Source organism: Balaenoptera borealis (assembly GCF_965194805.1).
Source record: "Balaenoptera borealis genome assembly, chromosome: 19".
In the NCBI taxonomy this organism is placed as follows: Eukaryota; Metazoa; Chordata; class Mammalia; order Artiodactyla; family Balaenopteridae; genus Balaenoptera; species Balaenoptera borealis.
Window position 1 is genome coordinate 12,985,821 of NC_138878.1, and position 18,955 is coordinate 13,004,775.

General features: G+C 38.9%; 1 protein-coding gene and 1 long non-coding RNA gene across 3 annotated transcripts in view; one reads left to right on the forward strand and one right to left on the reverse strand.

Moving 5' to 3' along the window:
• Nucleotides 1-18,955, forward strand: part of LOC309617580 — a 548,498-nt gene that overhangs the window by 182,920 nt on the left and 346,623 nt on the right. The window lies entirely within an intron of this gene.
• HYDIN (HYDIN axonemal central pair apparatus protein) overlaps nt 1-18,955 on the reverse strand; it is a 441,132-nt gene that overhangs the window by 181,212 nt on the left and 240,965 nt on the right. For both annotated transcript variants that reach the window (XM_082369752.1, XM_082369751.1), the window contains exons 20-23: nt 11,453-11,691; nt 6,765-7,038; nt 4,769-4,912; nt 37-180 (exon numbers count right to left, since the gene is read on the reverse strand). In XM_082369752.1, coding sequence (XP_082225878.1) covers nt 37-180; nt 4,769-4,912; nt 6,765-7,038; nt 11,453-11,691 — 801 coding nt within the window. The remainder of the gene's footprint in view (nt 1-36; nt 181-4,768; nt 4,913-6,764; nt 7,039-11,452; nt 11,692-18,955) is intronic.

Consider the following 18,955-nt stretch of genomic DNA (forward strand, 5'->3'; position numbering starts at 1 on the left):
CCCCCCTAGGAGTTAGGACACCCTCTGCCCAGTTACCTCAGGAATTGAGGGCAGTGGGGATTTATCAGCCTTGCAGATAAAGAAGGGTCCACTTGTTGAGAGCAACACGTTCACAGGCAGGGTGGAAATGTTCTTCATGACCAAGGGCTGGTAATCAGGTTCCAGGATAGTGTTAGGTTTCTGCAAAAAATAGAAAAGAGGAAACAAACCAACTTATGGTAAACACAGTAAGCCTTTAGCAACAAATGTCTGATATTCATTGTTAACAGCAGAATTAGCATTCTCTCTATTTATATCTATAGATGTATGGATTTATATTATATCTATCTGTCATATATCTATCTATCAAGATATAGATAATATGTATCTATATATTACATAGGTTCACTTCTCAGTAGTCCACCATACATTCCAAATGATTTATCTAAATCTCTACAAGGGATTAATATAGATGTAGATATAGGTATAGATATTTTCTATGTATCTATGTATCTGTGTATCTATTTCACTAGAAGAGATCCTACTTAAGCCAGAAGACAGATTAGATTTTCTTACTTTCTTGTTGCCTGGTTTTAAAAACCCTATATAAGCCATGCTTCTGGGTAGAACTGTTACTACAGAAGTTTCCACAGCATCATAAAACAAAGTTTAATAAATTAGTGATATCTTATGGAAGAACCCATGTATCATTACAATGAATAAAACATTTTTTCCTTACACAATATTCTGTTCATGCTTAAAATACCCAATTTGCAAATATACTTATCTTGCTATATTGACAAACGCTCATAACTATTTCCTGTAAATTTTCCTGATAACACTGGGAGAGTTGATTTAGAAGCATCGTTCACTCTGTTAGATCAAATTTCATTTTTCAACTGGAGAAAGCATCATAAATGGATCTTAAGCTGGAAGTTTCTGGTCAGACTGGATTTTTCTCATTCTGACGTTGGGATCCACACTGTTCACTGTGTGCCTTGGAAAGGGGGTCCTTTAATATCAGTACGGAAACCTCAGTCTCTGGCCTCCAAAAAGAATCTCCCTCCCATTCCCTGGCTCTTCCAACAACTCTAGCCTATTTTTCCCAGGCCCCTTTGCTTTGATTTGCTTTTCTCCCTGTTCCAATTTCAGTTAAGTCCTCCTGATTCCATGTTTTGCTCTGCCGCTGCCTCTGCTTCTTTGTCCAGCATAGTCTTTCTTCCACTGTGGTTCCTAGAGCCACTGGCTCTGAGCGAGCTTGGGTGACCAGTGTCCATGGTGTCTTAGTCAGTTCAGGCTGCTATAACGAATATCACAGACTGAGTGGTTTAAACAACAGCCATTGACATCTCATAGTTCTGGAGGCTGGGAAGTCGAAGATCAAGGTGCCAGCACATCCAGTGCCTGGTGAGAGCCCATTTCTTGGTTTGTAGATAGTTGTCTTCTCATTGTGTCCTCACATGCCTGAGAGAAAGATCATCTCTCTTATCTCTTCTTATAAGGGCACTAATCCCATTCATGAGGGTTCCACCTCCATGACCTTATCCCTTCCCAAAGCCCCCACTTACAACATGATCATATAAGGAATTAGGGCTTTGGTGTATGAATTTTGGGGGGACACAAACATTCAGTCCATAAAGTTGGCTTGAGCCACCTGCATCGGTTGTACCTCATTAGCCCCTTGTGCACTCCCAAAGTTCTTTCGGAGGTTCGGTCTGGCACTTACCATGAGAAGCTGCCACTGTCCCCCTCCCTCTAACATGGTAATATAGGTACTGGGTTCACCTTGCACTTGCAGATTTCATACTACAGTTTGGGGAGGGATGAAGCAGCACTTTCGACCTTCCTCCCAGGCTGCTGTGTCACTGCAGGTAGCTTTGAAGTGAAGAAGCCACACTCAGTTGGTTTTGGCAAGAGGCCATTTAGAGGTTAGTGATGAGAAAGAGTCGATGCACAGAGAACCCGTTCTATTTTAAAAATGACCCTTTCTCTCTGGCTTGTTTGTCTCGTCAAATATCAGGAGACAGGACTTGCTTCTGGACTTCATGAAGCAAACTGACTGCTAGTTTCATTTGACCTTTTCAATTCCACAGAGATGTGGTTTCATCTCTGTGGCTTATGAATGGTACAATAGTTATACAGCAGATCAAATCTGAGGAAACGGTTATAGAAAAATTCTTCCCATAGGCAGGCTTGGTATCATTAAAGTCTAAGGTACTAAATCAGATACACTGCCCTGAGCCAAAAACAAAGAGACAGAATGGATAATTGGGTGTACCAAGACAGGTCTCCTGCACACCCTGGGTAATGAAGTCGCATTTCTTCATTGTCCCTGATATGGAGTAAAATGTGAGCAGGAAATGAACAATGAAAAATACAGTAGTAGGACAGATTTCAAACTTGTGATATTTGGGAGGAAGGAGAGAAGGGCAAAAACAAATAGGGTGTAATGACTCAATTCATTTTTTAAATTCAACAAGTCACTGTCATATTCAAAATATTTGCTATTTATTTATTATGCTATTTATTATTCTAGTGATAAATTCAAACAATAGACATTTAAACAAGAATGTGCTTTAAAAAAAAACACAAGGCTAAAGGATATAAACAGAAGAAAAGGAACACTACCCACACATTTTTATGAGTGTTTATGTACTTTGGAAAAAAAATCTAATAGGAAACTAAGCTGAATATTTATCATATACTGTAATGTCTTGCACAGAATAAGCTATTCAATAAATCTTCACTGAATGTTCTCTGAATGGCTACATTTAGAGAGAATATGATGCAACCAAATTTGGCACAGCTGTTGCCAGTAAATATCTTTCCTGATTACTTAAAAAAGGAAGAATTTAAAACAGCAATGAAAGCTTAATAACTGTAGAAGGAGTTCTGGTAGTATTTTCATTTTATATGTCTCATGGAGATTGTCACAGTTAGTTTAGCATCCTGTAACTGAAACTTTTATCCTACTTCTTCAGTGTCTACATTCCCCACCAGTTTGTTAGGTTAGGGTTTTTGCTGTGTCTTTACTGTCTAATACACTGCAGGTGCTCAAAAATTATTTGTTGATTTGAATTGAACTTGTACATCTCACCTCCCGTACTAGCCTATAAGTTCCCTTATTCATCTCCTGGCAGAGCACCTTATCCAGATGTTTATTTAATATGAACAATATATATAGAATACACCAGAACAAATGGTCTTGAACATACTCCTGCTAGCCTCCGTTAACAGAAGGAACCCTGGTTGGTTCCCCCATGACTGGTTAGGCACTGCCACACCCAGTCCTTTCATGTGACGGCACAGATCACACCATGGGATCTTCCTTAATGCTTGGTCTTCCCAGTTGGTTGTGAAGTTCATCAGGCAGGGACTATTCTCACTGTTGTATCTCTACGACCCGACACAGTGCCTGGCGCATGGTAGGTGTTGATAAATACTCCACTCCGCAGCCCGCGTGACTATTTCAATGAATACATCTGACCATGTCACTCCCTTCCCTGAAGCCCTCCAATGGTCACCCAAAACAAAACCCGAAGTTCACAACATGTGTCCCAGTCATGCCACACACACCTGGCCCCTGCCCACTTCTCTAGATGGACTTCATTGTCATTCTTGGCATAGTCTCTGTCTGAGGTGGCCCTTCAGGTTTTATGCTGACCAAGCTCTTTCGTGACTCAGGCCTTTTGCATGTGCTGTTCCCTACAATTCTCTCTCCCCCCCTTGTCACCAGACTGACTTCTATTTGTCCTTCCGGTCCCAACTTGAGGCATTTGCTCAAGGAAGCCATCTATGACCTCACGTACAAATAAGGTCATGTCTCCTGATATATACTCTCACTGCAAGTTATACCTCTTCTTCATAGCACTGTTTAGAATTATAATTTAAACAATTAAATTTTAATAGTTAGTTGACAGTTTGTAACCTCAACCAGTCTCTTAGCTGTGACTATGTTAGATTTTTAGCACCCACACAGCCCTTGACCCAGAGGAAATGTTCCACACATACCTGTCCTGAACAGTAAATAATTCTCTGCTGGAAACCTGCCTAGGACTAGGTCAAGTCCTGCTGTGATATCTCCCCTCCTCTTCACCACCCAGCCCACTGTCCTGAGCAGCAGTCATCCCCATCTCTCCCGTTCTGGGCCTCCCCCACTTACCACTCACCCTTAACGGCACATGAAGTTATAGACAGTTATGGGCATATACATCAAAGAATGTGAATCAAATAGTTTAAGTTGATTATTCCCAAGCAGTGTTAGGTGATCTACAAAATAGCTTAACTTGGGTCTCAGTTTCCTCCTGTGTATCATGGGAAAGAGAAGCTCCTGCACAGATTGCTGTGAGGGACAAATGGGAAAATGTATGTAATGAACATGGCTCAATGCCCAGCACGTACCAATCAACAGTGGTAGCTATTCTTACTGGTTACTGTAATTATCAATAATTCTTCTCCAACCATTTCTATACTGTGATGTTTATTTTACCCAGTTAGAGTAAAATGATGGACTGAAATGCATTTTCAGTGCACTGCAATACCCCTTCACTTTGGTCTTATACATCAGGAATGATGGAAGTAGAATTTCTATGGCAATTCACTTTTCAAAAGAATGTAGGTTTAGATTCAGAATTTTTAGTTGAATGTGTATTGGCCTCTGAAGCTTAAAAAACATTGGCTGGGTGTGGGTGTTAACAGGATTCCCATTAATTTAGCTTCTGAAATGAAAGCGTGAACATGTGCAACCCTAGCTGGAGTGCCCGGCCCTCCCCAACACAGCCCCACTGACCTTCTCCAGTCGGTATACGAGCTGCTTGGTGGAGAGCTGGATGAACGGTGCCACGAACTCACAGATGATGTTCACCGTCATCACCAGGCTCTTCCCCTTTTGTGTCCCGATGATGGTGTGGCACACCAGCTTTTCTTTGACTATCTGCAGACAAGATATACCAGCGTTTGTGGAACCTCTATAGCTTGGAAGACCTAATTCTCAACAATCAGCAAAATGATTCTCAACTACCTGCCTGGGGACACCAGGGAGGAGCACATTTTTCTGAGCAGTGCATGTCAGGGATGGGTCTCTGTCACACAAAGTCTGATTGGTTAGATGTGTCCAGGATGGGTCCTGTGTCTACCGCTGACTGTCCCTGAGGACACAATCAATTTACATTCAGCTCATCCAGTATATATATGGAAGACTTATCAGGGCTGTTAGGGACTAGATACACAAAACAGTGATGGAAGAGGCAGATAAAAATTCTTCATGGGCTATCACTGTGCTGTACACCTGAAACTAACACGACATTGTAAATCAACTACAGTTGAAAAAAAAATTATTCATAGGCTTAGAATTCAATGGTAGTTACACAATGTCTTATCAAGGTAGTTGGAAGCTGGCTGGAAAAATTTTGCCTTTCACATTTGAATATTTAAAAATCGTGTATGGTAATTAACACTTCTTTGGACCCAAGAGCCTTAGATTTTTATAGAGTAGAAAGGACCCAAAGTGAATTTATAACATGAACAGCCTTTACTGAAGACTGCTCAGGTGTCAGATGTTAATGAATTCAAGTCTCTTCTCAATTATGTAGCAGAACTTGGAATACAGGGGAGCTTTTAGTAAAGCTACAACTGAATTTAGAACCCCAGCAGCTCAGATTTAATGCCTTTAAAATACAGTCAACTCTTGAGAACAACACTGTAAACATGCCTGCAACAGACTGTCAGTGTCTTGAGATGAGGGCCTGCATTCTATTCATCTTTGCATCCTTAGTGCCTAGCACGGTGTGTGTCATGTGGTACATACTCAGTGAAAGTTGGCTGAACCCCTCAGTAACAGAGAGAAAGAACATATTATATACTCCATAACGGGAAATAACCTTCTTTTTTAAACTGAGGATGTGTTTTTCCTGAAAATGTTCTGTGAAGAAACAACATAAGTGAAGCAAAGTGCCATCCGTGACCCTCGAGGAGCTAAGCAGGGAACCAGCTTTCCCATCTCGTCTGCTGGGAGGCAATTTCTTACTGTTTCCTATTTTCATGAGGAGAAAGTTCAGCATCACATCCTAATTTGGTGACCCAGCAGGAGCTCAGGTAACCATCACTTCTCATTCACAAAGTCTGCCTTTGTGAAGAGGCTTGTAAGTGATTTCAGAAGTCTTTCTTTTAGGTTTTTAATGGTTTCCAGCCTCCATGAGGGAATAGGAATAAACAGACACATGGTTGGATCTGCCTAAATGTCTTAAGCAGAATGGTGATAATGTGAATAAGAGCAGAACATCAGAGTCGCTGAAGATAAATGCGGCTCTTTCATTGATACATAAAAGGATGATGATTATAAATGTGATGCTGTTGAGTCAAGCTGAGAGGGAAGGAACTAAGGATATCCCAATACCTGGATAGGAGAGGCAGCCGACAGTGTCTATAAAAACATGTTCTTAAAAATAAATATTAAGTGAATACTGCTAAGTATTAATCAGGGGCTTAGCTTTGGCTGAACACTGGATGTCCCTCTACCAGAGACTTGCTGGCTCTGTTGACTCTGGGGATGAGAACCTGCTTTAAACAGTATTTTAAGATTGGGTTCATGGTAGCTGTAGAAACAAACAGAAAACTCAGCAGAGCTGAACCTTGAATGCAATGGGTGCTGCCATGGTAACTCAGTGCTGTATGCAATCCTTGAGAAACCACAGCCTTTCTTCAGATAAATGTCAAGGGACTCTCCTAAGAAACAGAGCAAAGATTTATTTAGGAGAATAATAGCTTCTAAATGTGTGTCCTCTTACCCTGGGAGTGGCAGAATAGCCTTCAAGTATCACGTCAATCGTCTGGCCTGGGTACAGCTCCATCCTGATGGGGTGGAGTTGAAACACGGGGCTTTGAGGATCCCTGGGTGCCTGGGAGCACTGGGACAGGCACTGGCTCTCAGCACGCCCCTTCTTAGCCAGTCTCTTCTTACCCAGCTTTTCTTGGGGACAGAAATCTTCATTCACCCAGAACAACTGTTGGACCCGACGTCCCTTGTTGGTCAACTTGAAGCGGTAATAATAGGTGTCCAGGCTGGAAAAGAGGAGGCAAGGATTGAGAGGATTCAACTTTGGGTTGTTCTGTTCAGCTCTACAGCCTTGGGATTTACTCCTCCGGAAGTATTTAAAAAGTGAGCAACAAAATAGACATTATTTTTTTTTTTTTTTACTGTAGGAAGGCTAAATGGTGATACTGCTAGGAACTACTAGGACAAGGTGACATCTACTCGTCAGGTCATTCATTAGACTTGAGTTTGGTCCCTGAGTTGCCATCACCAGGAAAGGGGCTGTGGGGAAGTGGCCCCATCCACCCCCAGTTTTTCTCAGCAGGTTAAGCTGCCACATAACACACAGATACAGTTCATGTGAAAATCACTTCAATTTACGAGAAATGGTACTGAGAAGTGAAAGCAAAATAGCTACTGAAGGAGAAGTACATTTCAAATTGTGTTGAGTCAATTTCTAGTAACTAGTTAAATGTCTTGTGATGGACTCAATGTGAAGGGAACTTTAAAGAGAAACAACACATATCCTCTAAACCTTACCAAAGGTCAAAGGGACTATAATCCATCAGAACACCACCTGGATAGGTCATTTATCTCAGACTAATGTGCTTTAAAGATGCTACTACTCATGCATGCATGCATGCATTCATTCATCTATTCCGCAAATATTTACTAAAGACCTCTTTATTGTCTGTCTCTTTGCTAGACACTGAAATTTCTAAGATCTTGGAGGTAGTTCAAATGTGTTTTTGTTTGAGTTTTTGTTTTTTTTTTTACTGATTTATAAGCTTACTTTATTATTTTTTTCACACACACACACACACACACACACACTGTATTTTATTTTTACAATAGATAAATAGACTGACACCAAGCATTGTACATGGATGACCACAACAAAAGCAACAATGATTGCAGTTACCAAACATGAAACACACTCATACTATGTCATAATATTGACATTCAGTCCAGTAATCCTCCACTGTAACAGCTCCTTTACTTTGCAGTGAAAATTGATTTGTATATTCTTTGCCTCTGAGTCCTTGTGGGATTTTTTTTTTTTTTTTAATTCAGACAGAAAGTCACAAAAATTATACTCATCCTCATCAGTTCACTCAGTCCCATGTAATTAATTTTTTTTTTCATCTTGATCTTTTGTTAGCACTTTTATGAGTTCATCAGTTTTTCATTAGAGTTCTGAAAATGCTTATTCATTCAGTTCAGCAGTACAGTCAGTTAACAGAAACCTGTACTTGTCAGAGTCTTTTCCATGAATTTCTTGAAGATGAAACCCTTTTATAGGAACATATTTGCAAAAGCATCAGAGTACACCCATAACTGTCTGTAAATGACAAAAGACTTTAAAATGACCACAGTTAAAGATTTGATGAAAGTTCATAATAATGCAATTGACAAGGAAATTTAGTTATTTCTGAGATATACATTTTAAAGTAATAACTAGAATTATGACTTATAACATTACACCAGAACATATAAGATTTTTAGAAATTTCATGTAATGTCTGAAACATATTAACATATTTCCATACAAATAACCCAATGAAAGTTCAGTATTAGTTGTTTTGTTTGTTTGTTTTTTTATACTGCAGGTTCTTATTAGTCATCAATTTTATACACATCAGTGTATACATGTCAATCCCAATCGCCCAATTCAGCACACCACCATCCCCACCCCACCGCAGTTTTCCCCCCTTGGTGTCCATATGTCTGTTCTCTACATCTGTGTCTCGACTTCTGCCCTGCAAACCGGCTCATCTGTACCATTTTTCTAGGTTCCACTATAAGCTTACTTTAAAATATTCTTTTCAGGGAAAAAACTCATCTCAGGACTTTTAAAATTTTTTATTTTTTGGGGCTTTGAGTTTTCATCCCATCTGTCCCTCCTTTGGAAAGACACCATGTCTAATAAGCAAGTTGAAGCTTGATAAATAATAAGGAGTGTTTGCCAGTTGTCAGGTATAACCATTATTAGCTAAATATATGTCCAATAGGGCATGCTCCTTGGAGTCTTCACTTTGTAGTTTGACTTCAGGGCTAAATGTAGGTTTTGGGGAAAATAATAAATAACATATACTATTTTATAAACTAGGCAGGGTCTCTGTCACTTATTCACAGTATATCTTTCACTCATCATAGCACCCCAGTAATAATAAGCATATTGATTAATTTTATTGATGAAGAAACAGAAGCTCTGAAAATTTAAAGGAATTGTCCAAAAATATGCCATCAGAAGAGGTGGCATATGGGTATTTCTTTAGATCCCTGTGCCCAAAAAATTGGCAAACTTTTTCTGTAAAGGACTGAATAATAAATATTTTTAGACCTTTTGGGACACGTGGTCCATCACAACTACTCAACTCTCCACTGTAGTGTGAAAGAAGCTGTAGACAATATATGTACATGAATGGGCGTGGCTGTCTTCCAATAACACTTTGTTTATAGAAACAAGCAATGGGCTGCAGTTTTCCCATCCCTGCTTTTGATGATTCTTATGGAGATTGCTGGCATCAAGATTTTATATCAAAAAGAAGAACAGGGGCTTCCCTGGTGGCGCAGTGGTTGAGAATCTGCCTGCCAATGCAGGGCACACGGGTTCGAGCCCTGGTCTGGGAAGATCCCACACGCCGCGGAGCAACTGGGCCCGTGAGCCGCAATTACTGAGCCTGCGCGTCTGGAGCCTGTGCTCCGCAACAAGAGAGGCCGCGATAGTGAGAGGCCTGCGCACCGCGATGAAGAGTGGCCCCCGCTTGCCGCAACTAGAGAAAGCCCTCACACAGAAACGATGACCCAACACAGCCATAAATAAATAAATAGATTAAAAAAAAAAATTCCTCCTGTCTTTAAAAAAAAAAAAAGAACAATAGGGTTTAGGCAGAGCAGAAATTGGCAGCTAAAAGCTATAGGTTGCTTTTATATTCGTAGAAAACTATCAGCTATCCCTCCAATTCTAGGTAAGTGTCAGAATACCCTTTGGGGCCATTTGACACTATTTGTAGATTAAGGAGAACATGTAATTAAGTCTGGTTTGCAGTATATTGTTTTCTGTAATTATATTTGAATGCACTTAACAAATAAATTTGGAAACAGGAATGGTATGCAATGACAAAATGCCCTACCATATGGTCAATGGATAGGAGGAGAGGAGCATTTTTTTGTATCTAGTTGACACAAAAACTGTAATTGGATGCCTCTCTGAAAACATATGCAATTAACGATCTCACTTGCCTATTACTTAATTCCTACTGGTTTATGGTATTTTCAATTAAGTGCCATATTTTGTAGATGGAGCAGAGGAAAGGAGGTATGGATGGGTTTGTGGGGAGGGTTCCTAATGGTATTTTGTCAGGTACATCTCTAAACACAGTGTGTCCATCTTGGTTTCAGGGCCTTAGACCAGAAGGCAGGATCATCCCTTTGAGATCTGTTCACAGTACTGAAACAAACAGGCACCAATTCAGCTGGCTCCTGAGAGTCAACTAGTGACAATGCATGACTCTTCTGAGGAACCATAAACAAATCCTCACACATATCCTCCATGGTTAGTATTCAAACCCCATACATTTTTAGAGTCACATTTAGATTGTTCTGCTCAGAGATGTCTATACTGTACCACCTTTTATTTAAATATTTAGACTCTCTAGCTTTTCCTGAGTGATCAGGTAGAGCCAACTACAACCATCTCAGTTGTTGGTGCTACGGTGGGGAGGCAAGCAGAGAACATATACGAAAAAAAAAATTACTGGCTTTGCAATACCTGATAAGATACATTTGCTATATATATATATATTTTTAAAATATTTATTTATTTATTTGGCTGCACCGGGTCTTTAGTTGCAGCACGTGGGATCTTCGTTGCCACATACGGGATCTTTAGTTGCGGCACATGGGCTCTTAGTTGCGGCATGCATGCGGGATCTAGTTTCCTGACCAGGGATCGAACCGGGGCCCCCTGCATTGGGAGCGTGGAGTCTTAACCGCTGGACCAGCAGGGAAGTCCCTGCAATATATTTTTACCTTCCTAGTTATACTCTACTTAGGTTATCACTAAGATCCATTTGTATTTTCTACATTCATGGAGAGGAATTAACAATATATTGGAATCAAAGAAGAGAAATCATGCTCAAGATTCTGAATTTGTCACAGAGAAGCCACTATAAGTTTTAGAGAAGAATATACTTCCTCTGAACCATCTCTTCTCTAATGTAGAGGGACACAGCTTGGAGAATGTAACCAAACTATGACTAGGAAATGTCTTCTCGTGGCCAATGAACCCATCTGGAGGGGGAAAAGTGAAGATAGGGAAGGGAGGGGGCTGAGGAGGCTAGTTCTGTTTACTTAAAAATAATTTTCCAAAGTAGGAGTGATGCTCAGCTTATAGAATATATGTGATATGTATAAAAATTGGTCCATGATATTTCCTTACCTAAAATGTGCTCCCAAATTGAGTTCTGGTGCAAAGGGCTTATCTGAAACAATGGTGGAGCCAATTCCTGAAGCCTGGACAGGTATCCGGTAGGTGTTGCTATTTTCAATGTCCAAAATGACTGTGTCTTTGAATGTCAGTATGTCGTTCAGGTTGGCAGTCAGTGTCAGTTCAACATCACTTTCTGGGGGAACTGTGCCTTCCTTGGGTTCAACCGTCCAAAGGGACTTTTTGTGTGCCTGTAACACAAGACTACAAGTTAACAGTGAAGATATTCTTGGCTTTTCATTCTGCACATGTCAAAGCCCTCTATACTTCAAATGCCTGGCACTGCAGAACTCAACATCAGAGACAAACATTATTTTTTGAATCAAAGCAGCTGGGTGTTTGTTGGCTTTTCTTTTTTTTTTTTTTTTCTTCAAAAAGCAATATGATTCTGAAGAGCAAACCTACAATTCTACTTTTGAATGCTCTGTGAAGATTCTTTACATCTCTTTCTTAAGATGACAGCCCAGTTCTCTAACAAGCTTATACTAATTATCTGCTCTAATCTCCAAATTCTGAGATACCAACAGAAGGTACAACATCCTTCCCGGAATATGGAAGTTTTAAAAGAAATGTTTTTCAAATGCAAAGTTTCCATGATGTTACAGTAGGGATGAACAGCTTTCATTAATAAACACAATATAGGAAGTCATCTCGGTTTCTATTATTTCACAATAATCAATAGAATTTCATTTGCTAAAATTCCAAACTTACTTTGAAATGTGTGATAGGACTAAATTATAGAGTTGGAAGTGACTCCCACCAACCTGTTCCCTTTAACTGCTTAGATCCTCATAGCTCACTCTCTTTCCTCCCTAAGGTCTTTGACCAAACAATACCTCTCAATGAAGCCTACTCTGACCATCACACTTTAAGTTGCAAGCCTTCCCCCCCGTACTCCTGATCCCCTTTACCCTGCTCTATATTTTCCCCTGAGCACTCACCATCTTCTAACATAGTGCATGATTGATTTATCATGCTTCTGTCTCTTTGCACTACAGTATAAGCTCTCCAAAGAAGGGATTTTTGTCTTTTTTGTTATTGTTGTTCACCGATACATCCCCAGTATCTATAACTATGCCTGGTACATAGTAGATGCTTAATAAATATTTGTTAAATGAATTCATGTATCTGCCTTTTAATCAAATCCTTCGATGTTAGAGATCTTATTTATCATCTAAGGTAACTTATCCCTGGTTTTAATAACTCAAACTATTTGATATGTCTTCCTTATTTAAATAGAGATACGTTTGTTTGTCTATTTTTGACCTTCCAAACACTGGTATTTGGTCCACTCCCTTGGAGCTAAATAGAATAAATCAAATCTCCCTCTTTTGTTCAACAGCCCTTCAAATTCTACATCCAGCTTTAGAAGAAAACCTCATATGGCTCCAAAGTAAGTTGAAAATTTGGTTAAAGTGTCAAATAATAAAAAATGACTCATGCTATAAGCATCTTATTTAATTTAAAAATATAAATTCTGTTTCTTTGGTGGTAATCTATTTTCCCAGGCTGCTTCTAAGATTTTTCTCCTTGTATTTGATTGATTATAGTGCAGGTTCACTACAATGTCTCTAGTTATGGGTTTATTTTTATATCCTGTTTGGAATTTGCTACACTTCCAGAATCTGTGGTTTGATATCTTTATTTCTGAAAAATTCTCAGCCATTATGTTTTTAGATATTGTTTCTGCCTCATTCCTTCTCCTTTCCTTGTATTACTCCATTACACATGGGTATGACTTTCCTAGTGTGTCCTCTCTGTCTCAGCCTTCATCTGCATTTTCCATTCTTTCTCTCCTTGTGCTTCATTTTGGATGATTTCCTCTGAGCTATCTTCTAGTTCATTATTCTTTCTTCAGCTGTGTGTAATTCACTGTTAAACACATTTATTATGTTATTAATTTCAGTGTTTTTTGTGTTTTTGAATTCAGGTTTTATTATTTACTTTTCTTTTTATACATTTTTAAGCCTTTTGAGATTTTTAAGAATTCTGATTATGACATTCAACTTATTAGCTACTTTTTCTAGTCCTTCCTAGTCAACTGTAAATTTGATAAGCAAATTGTTCTTAGGATTTTTCAATACATATAGCAAATACACGTTCAGTGGTTCTGAGGTCCAGGTGTTGTGGGAGACACAAAAATGTCCAAAGCACCATTCCTGCCCCCAAGAAGCTGATAGTAATGACATTCAGAGAGACCACCATGTAAACAAAAAAAATGCAAGTCAGAAGGAGGCTGGGGTGAAAGTGCCTCAGGGAAATCTAAAGAACAAGGTGCATTTCCGGAGCAGAAGATATTGAAATTCTTTGACTGTACGACAAATTTCCAGACACATTTTCTTTTCTGTCTAAATGTGAAATTGAGCATAATTATCAGGTAGTGTGATCCCTAACTATATATATATATATATATATATATATATATATATTTTTTTTTTTTTTTTTTTTTTTTTGAGTTAGTTAGTTAGTTAATTAATTAATTAATTGGCTGCATTGGGTCTTCGCTGCCGCGCGCAGGCTTTCTCTAGTTGCGGTGAGCGGGGGCTACTCTTCGTTGCGGTACGTGGGCTTCTCATTGCAGTGGCTTCTCTTGTTGCAGAGCATGGGCTCTAGCAGTCCAGGCTTCAGTAGTTGCAGCACGTGGGCGCAGTAGTTGTGGCTCACGGGCTCTAGAGCACAGGCTCAGTAGTTGTGGTGCACGGGCTTAGTTGCTCCATGGCATGTGGGATCTTCCCGGACCAGGGCTTGAACCCGTGTCCCCTGAATTGGCAGACAGATTCTTAACCACTGCACCACCAGGGAAGTCCCCCTAACTATATTATACTATTGCTTAATAAAATTCAAATTTATTCTACTCTAATTTTATATATAAACAATTATCTCAAAATTAACACAAAGCACCATATCCCTATTTTGATTGCTGTATCATTTAAATCATTTCTAACAGTCCTGTTTTGAGGAAGAAATTACTCAGAAATATTTATATGGATAAATATTCATAGAAAATATTTATTGATGACTAACAATACACTGGGAAAAGGCTGAAAAAAGAAGAGATATAGAGATCATTTCAAAACTTCCAGGATAATAATGGAGAGGCAAAGCCAAACTCTCCACTTCACTGAAGAAGAGTTTGATCACTCCCTCATGAATCTTTCTTGGCTCCCCGTACTCTTCTGAGTAGGGAAGGTCAGAATAAGCCCTCTAAAGAAAAGCACATAGAAGAAAACAACAACTTAAAAACAAATGTAAAATATACTCTATGGGCTGGATTTGAGAGGGCACTCCAGTCCAGAATTATCCTGCCTCTATTTAGTTTCTATGGTGTATTTCTCCTAGCAAATGTAAAAACACATGTAGCTCTATGAGGGCTTAGGTACAATGTAAAGCTGTGGATCAGAAACTTCCTGACAAGCATAGATTGGGTTTGGAATAGAGTTGCACTGCTTGATGACGGTTGTAAATAAGAAGAATGTATGTTGCAATTTGCAGACAAGAGTTAGAAATTTCAGCCAGGCAGAATCTCACAGGATGGCAGTGCTTTGGAATGTCACCAAAATCCAGGTCTGGACCCAAAGCAGATTCAGAGACTGGATTTGTTCAGTGGGCCCTGAATGGTCACTCTCTTGGGGACAGGCTCACAGGCACTTAAATAAGGAGAATCTAAGATTTAAACTCAAATGCCAATTTCCCAATTAACAACTGAGGAAAATTCTATTCCATAGACCACAATGCTAATTATATTGCCTCCTGGTCTGAAAGTCTGCATGGGAACTAATAAATACATTGCATTTTAAAATTCAAATAAATTAAATGAAGCACAGAAGACCAGTTCTCAAGATTATAAATTGTTTATAAAGAGGATGTAGATGAATGATGATGTGGAAATTTTATTTTAATTTTGGTATTAATGGAAATTATAGGTTTAACTCTAAGTCCAGAGGCCTGTTATTATTCATAACCTTTTAATATGGGCCATCTCTAGAGACACAGATATAAAAGAAAACAATTAAACATTAAATACCACACTAGTTAAACTAGGGCTGAGATAAGATATTTGTATGAGAATTATCTCTATTGGGAGGACACTTGCGAAAAGAAATGTTGATGCTTGTATGACTCAAATTGTTTTTCCAAAATTTCTCTCTAACTTTTCTACTCACAGTAAATTAGCCCTAGTGGAGTACTAAAATATTAAGAAAACAGTAAGCAAAGTCTGTCTTTCCAGAACATTAACCTGTATTTGTATGTAATTTTATCTTAAAATATTAGTAACAAAAAGATAATAATTCTCATAAATTCAATTTTGGGGACTATAGATCAATTATTACTGGCAAGAGAAACTACAAGACTGAATGTCACTGTATTTTGCTCATGTTTAGGTTCAAAGAAATAACTTCTTTGCATCTTAATTTATCTACTTTTCAAAAACAGTCTGTGATAGCCCAGTCACAACAATGTAAGGTTCTTCTGGCATGCACTTCAAAACTCTTGTATGTGTAACTGATTCACTTTGCTGTATAGCAGAAACTAATGCAACATTGTAAATCAACTATATTCCAATAAAAATTTTTAAAAAATAGATAACTAACAAGGACCTACTGTATAGCACAGGGAACTATACTCAACATTATGTAATAACGTATAAGGGAAAAGAACCTGACAAAGAATAAATATTTATATATATATATATACATATATATATATATATGTATATATATATATATATATAACTGAATCGCTGTGCTGTATACCTGAAACTTACATGATACTGTAAATCAACTATACTTTAACAAAAAAAAATTAGAAACAAAAAACAAAACTCATAGCCTCGACCCATTTCCCAGTTCCAAAGCCACTGTCACATTTGTAGGCATCTGCTACAGCAGTACCCACTCTCAGCACCAATATCTGTCTTAGTCAGCTGGGACTGCTATAACAAAGTACTGTAGACTGACTGGGTGGCTTATAAACTACAGAAATTTGTTTCTCACAATTCCAGAGGCTCTAAGTCTGAGATCAGAGTGCCAGCATGGTTGAGTTCTGCTGAGAGCCCTCTTTCAGAATGAAGACTGTTGCCTTTTCCTTGTATCCTCACATGGAAGAGAGCAGAGCAGAGGAAGCAAGCCATCTTCTGACCCTTAGTAGGGCACTAACCCCATCATGAGGACTCTACCCTTGTGACCTCATCTAATCCTAATTACCTCCCAAAGGCCTCACCTCCTAACACCATCACATTGGAGGGTAGGGTTTCAGCATATGAATTTTGGAGGAATACAAACATTCAGTTCCTGACATTCTGTCCCAGGCTCCCCAAATTCATGCCCTTCGCATATGCAAAATATATCCATTTCATCTAAACAGCTCCCAAAGTACATAACTTGTTTGGTTTCACAGGTTCACAGCTAGAGAGGAATTTTACCTCAGGATGAATGTACCTTGAGTCTCACTCATACCTGATTTAATTGATATTTAGATGAGATTCTAGACTTTAGAGTTGATACTGGAATAAGTTAAGACTGTTGGGACTGTTGGGATGGAATGAATGTATTTTGCATGTGAGAAGGACATCAATTTGGAGGGCCCAGGATGGAATGTTATGAACTGAATGTTTGTGTTCCTCCCAAATTAATGTTGAAACCCTATCCTCAATGTGATGGTACCAGGAGGTGAGGCCTTTGGGAGGTAATGAGGATTAGATGAGGTCATGAGGTGGAGCCCTCATGAACCGGATTAGTATCCTTGTTAAGAGTCATGAAAGACTCACTTCCTCTGCTCTGCTCTCTGTCATGTGAAGATACAGTGAGAAGTTATCAGTCTTCAGCCTGATCCAGCCTAGTGGTACTTTGTTATAGCAGCCTGAACTAAGACACAGTCCCAAAGTGAAAATACTAATATCCTCTAACATATTAACCATAGAAAATAACACAAAAGTGAGTTCTAAAGAGCTATCAATGCAAATACAATTTCCTATAGATATTTTTAAGTGAGTCATTATAGCATCATTTCATTGGAGTTTTTATTACAGTAAATAGCCATCTCTGACATATCATTTCCAGTCTGACCTACATAATCAAAGTAATATATGGAAATAGATTTCCCATGCTTGAGTAACTAGCCCTTCTCCTTACTTAGAACTATTTGTCTTACTTTCAGTTTTTTTTATTCTAGGCTTTTATTTTATTTTGTCAAAGATTGCTCTCTTTAATGAAAAAATCAGTAAGATAATAAAGCTGGTTCCAAGGAGAATACAGAGACTGGTTTATATAGCCAGTGAAAGAAAAAAAATGCTGAAATACAATTGCTAAGTTAGATATTTGTTTAATTTCCTATAGAACAATAAAAACACAACATTTGATGTAATCTTTTGCATTTCTAGAAGTCTTAGAATTTAAATTTTAATGTCCTGATTGACTTTGAAAGACATACAGTAATCTTTTTAGGCTATTATTTTAGATAAAGTAATGCCAGCTGCTATAATGGAAAGATCCCTGATACTCAATGGCTTAATAAAACAGAAGCTTATTTCTGGCTCACATGCATTCCAGTTGGTGGCAGGAGTGAGGATGGGCTTCTGTTCCATTCAGGCATTCAAGGGCCCCAGCTAAACAGATACCGACATGTTTATTAATTCATGGCTTCTAAGCCAGTCTGGACATTGACATCTGCCTGGCCAATAAGAGAATGGAGGGTCACATGCCAAGATTTTATGCACAAGCCTGGAAGTGGCACACATCACTTCCGCTCACTTCCACTGGCCAGAGCTCAGTCACGCAGCCACATCTAACTCCAAACATTCTGGGAGGCTGGGAAATGTCATCTGCTATGGCCCAAGAGTAAAGGAGGACAGGTGTGGTGAACTGCTAGCTACTCTCTGCTATAGCTACCTTGTTGGTTCAGTATACTGTCACATCCTTAGGTCTTCCCCCAACTCAGATTTTGGAAGGTGAAGAGTTCACTCTATCAGAACACAGAAGTAGGAGTATAATTTGGTATTTCAACTTCTATGGGAATTGCAGGCCTGGAGTTCATATCTATCTGCTCTTAGGACAAATGGAGGGGCAGCTAGAAGATAAAATAAAAATGTTCTAGGCAGGATCATCTCATTCTGTTGGCCCTTCTTCCCAAATATATGGCCTTTGAACACTCTACATAGTTTTACGCATTTATGAGGCTCAGCTTACAATCAAAACATAAATCAATGCCATTTTTGTCCTTCTTTTATCAAAAAACAAATGCCTTTCAAAAGAGGGTATTGCCAATGTCAGCTTTCCTGTTCTAACCATTTATTTTCCTCGTCTAGCCAGTAGCACAGGTCAACCCTCTGTCTACAATAAAGAGAGGGTGTCACCAGCCTAAGTGCTATTTCAAGTCAGGGGACATTAGTTTTCGATGGATGGGTACCATTACTATTCTGATTCCTGCTGACACGGGTTGGCTGTTCTGGAAAGAAGA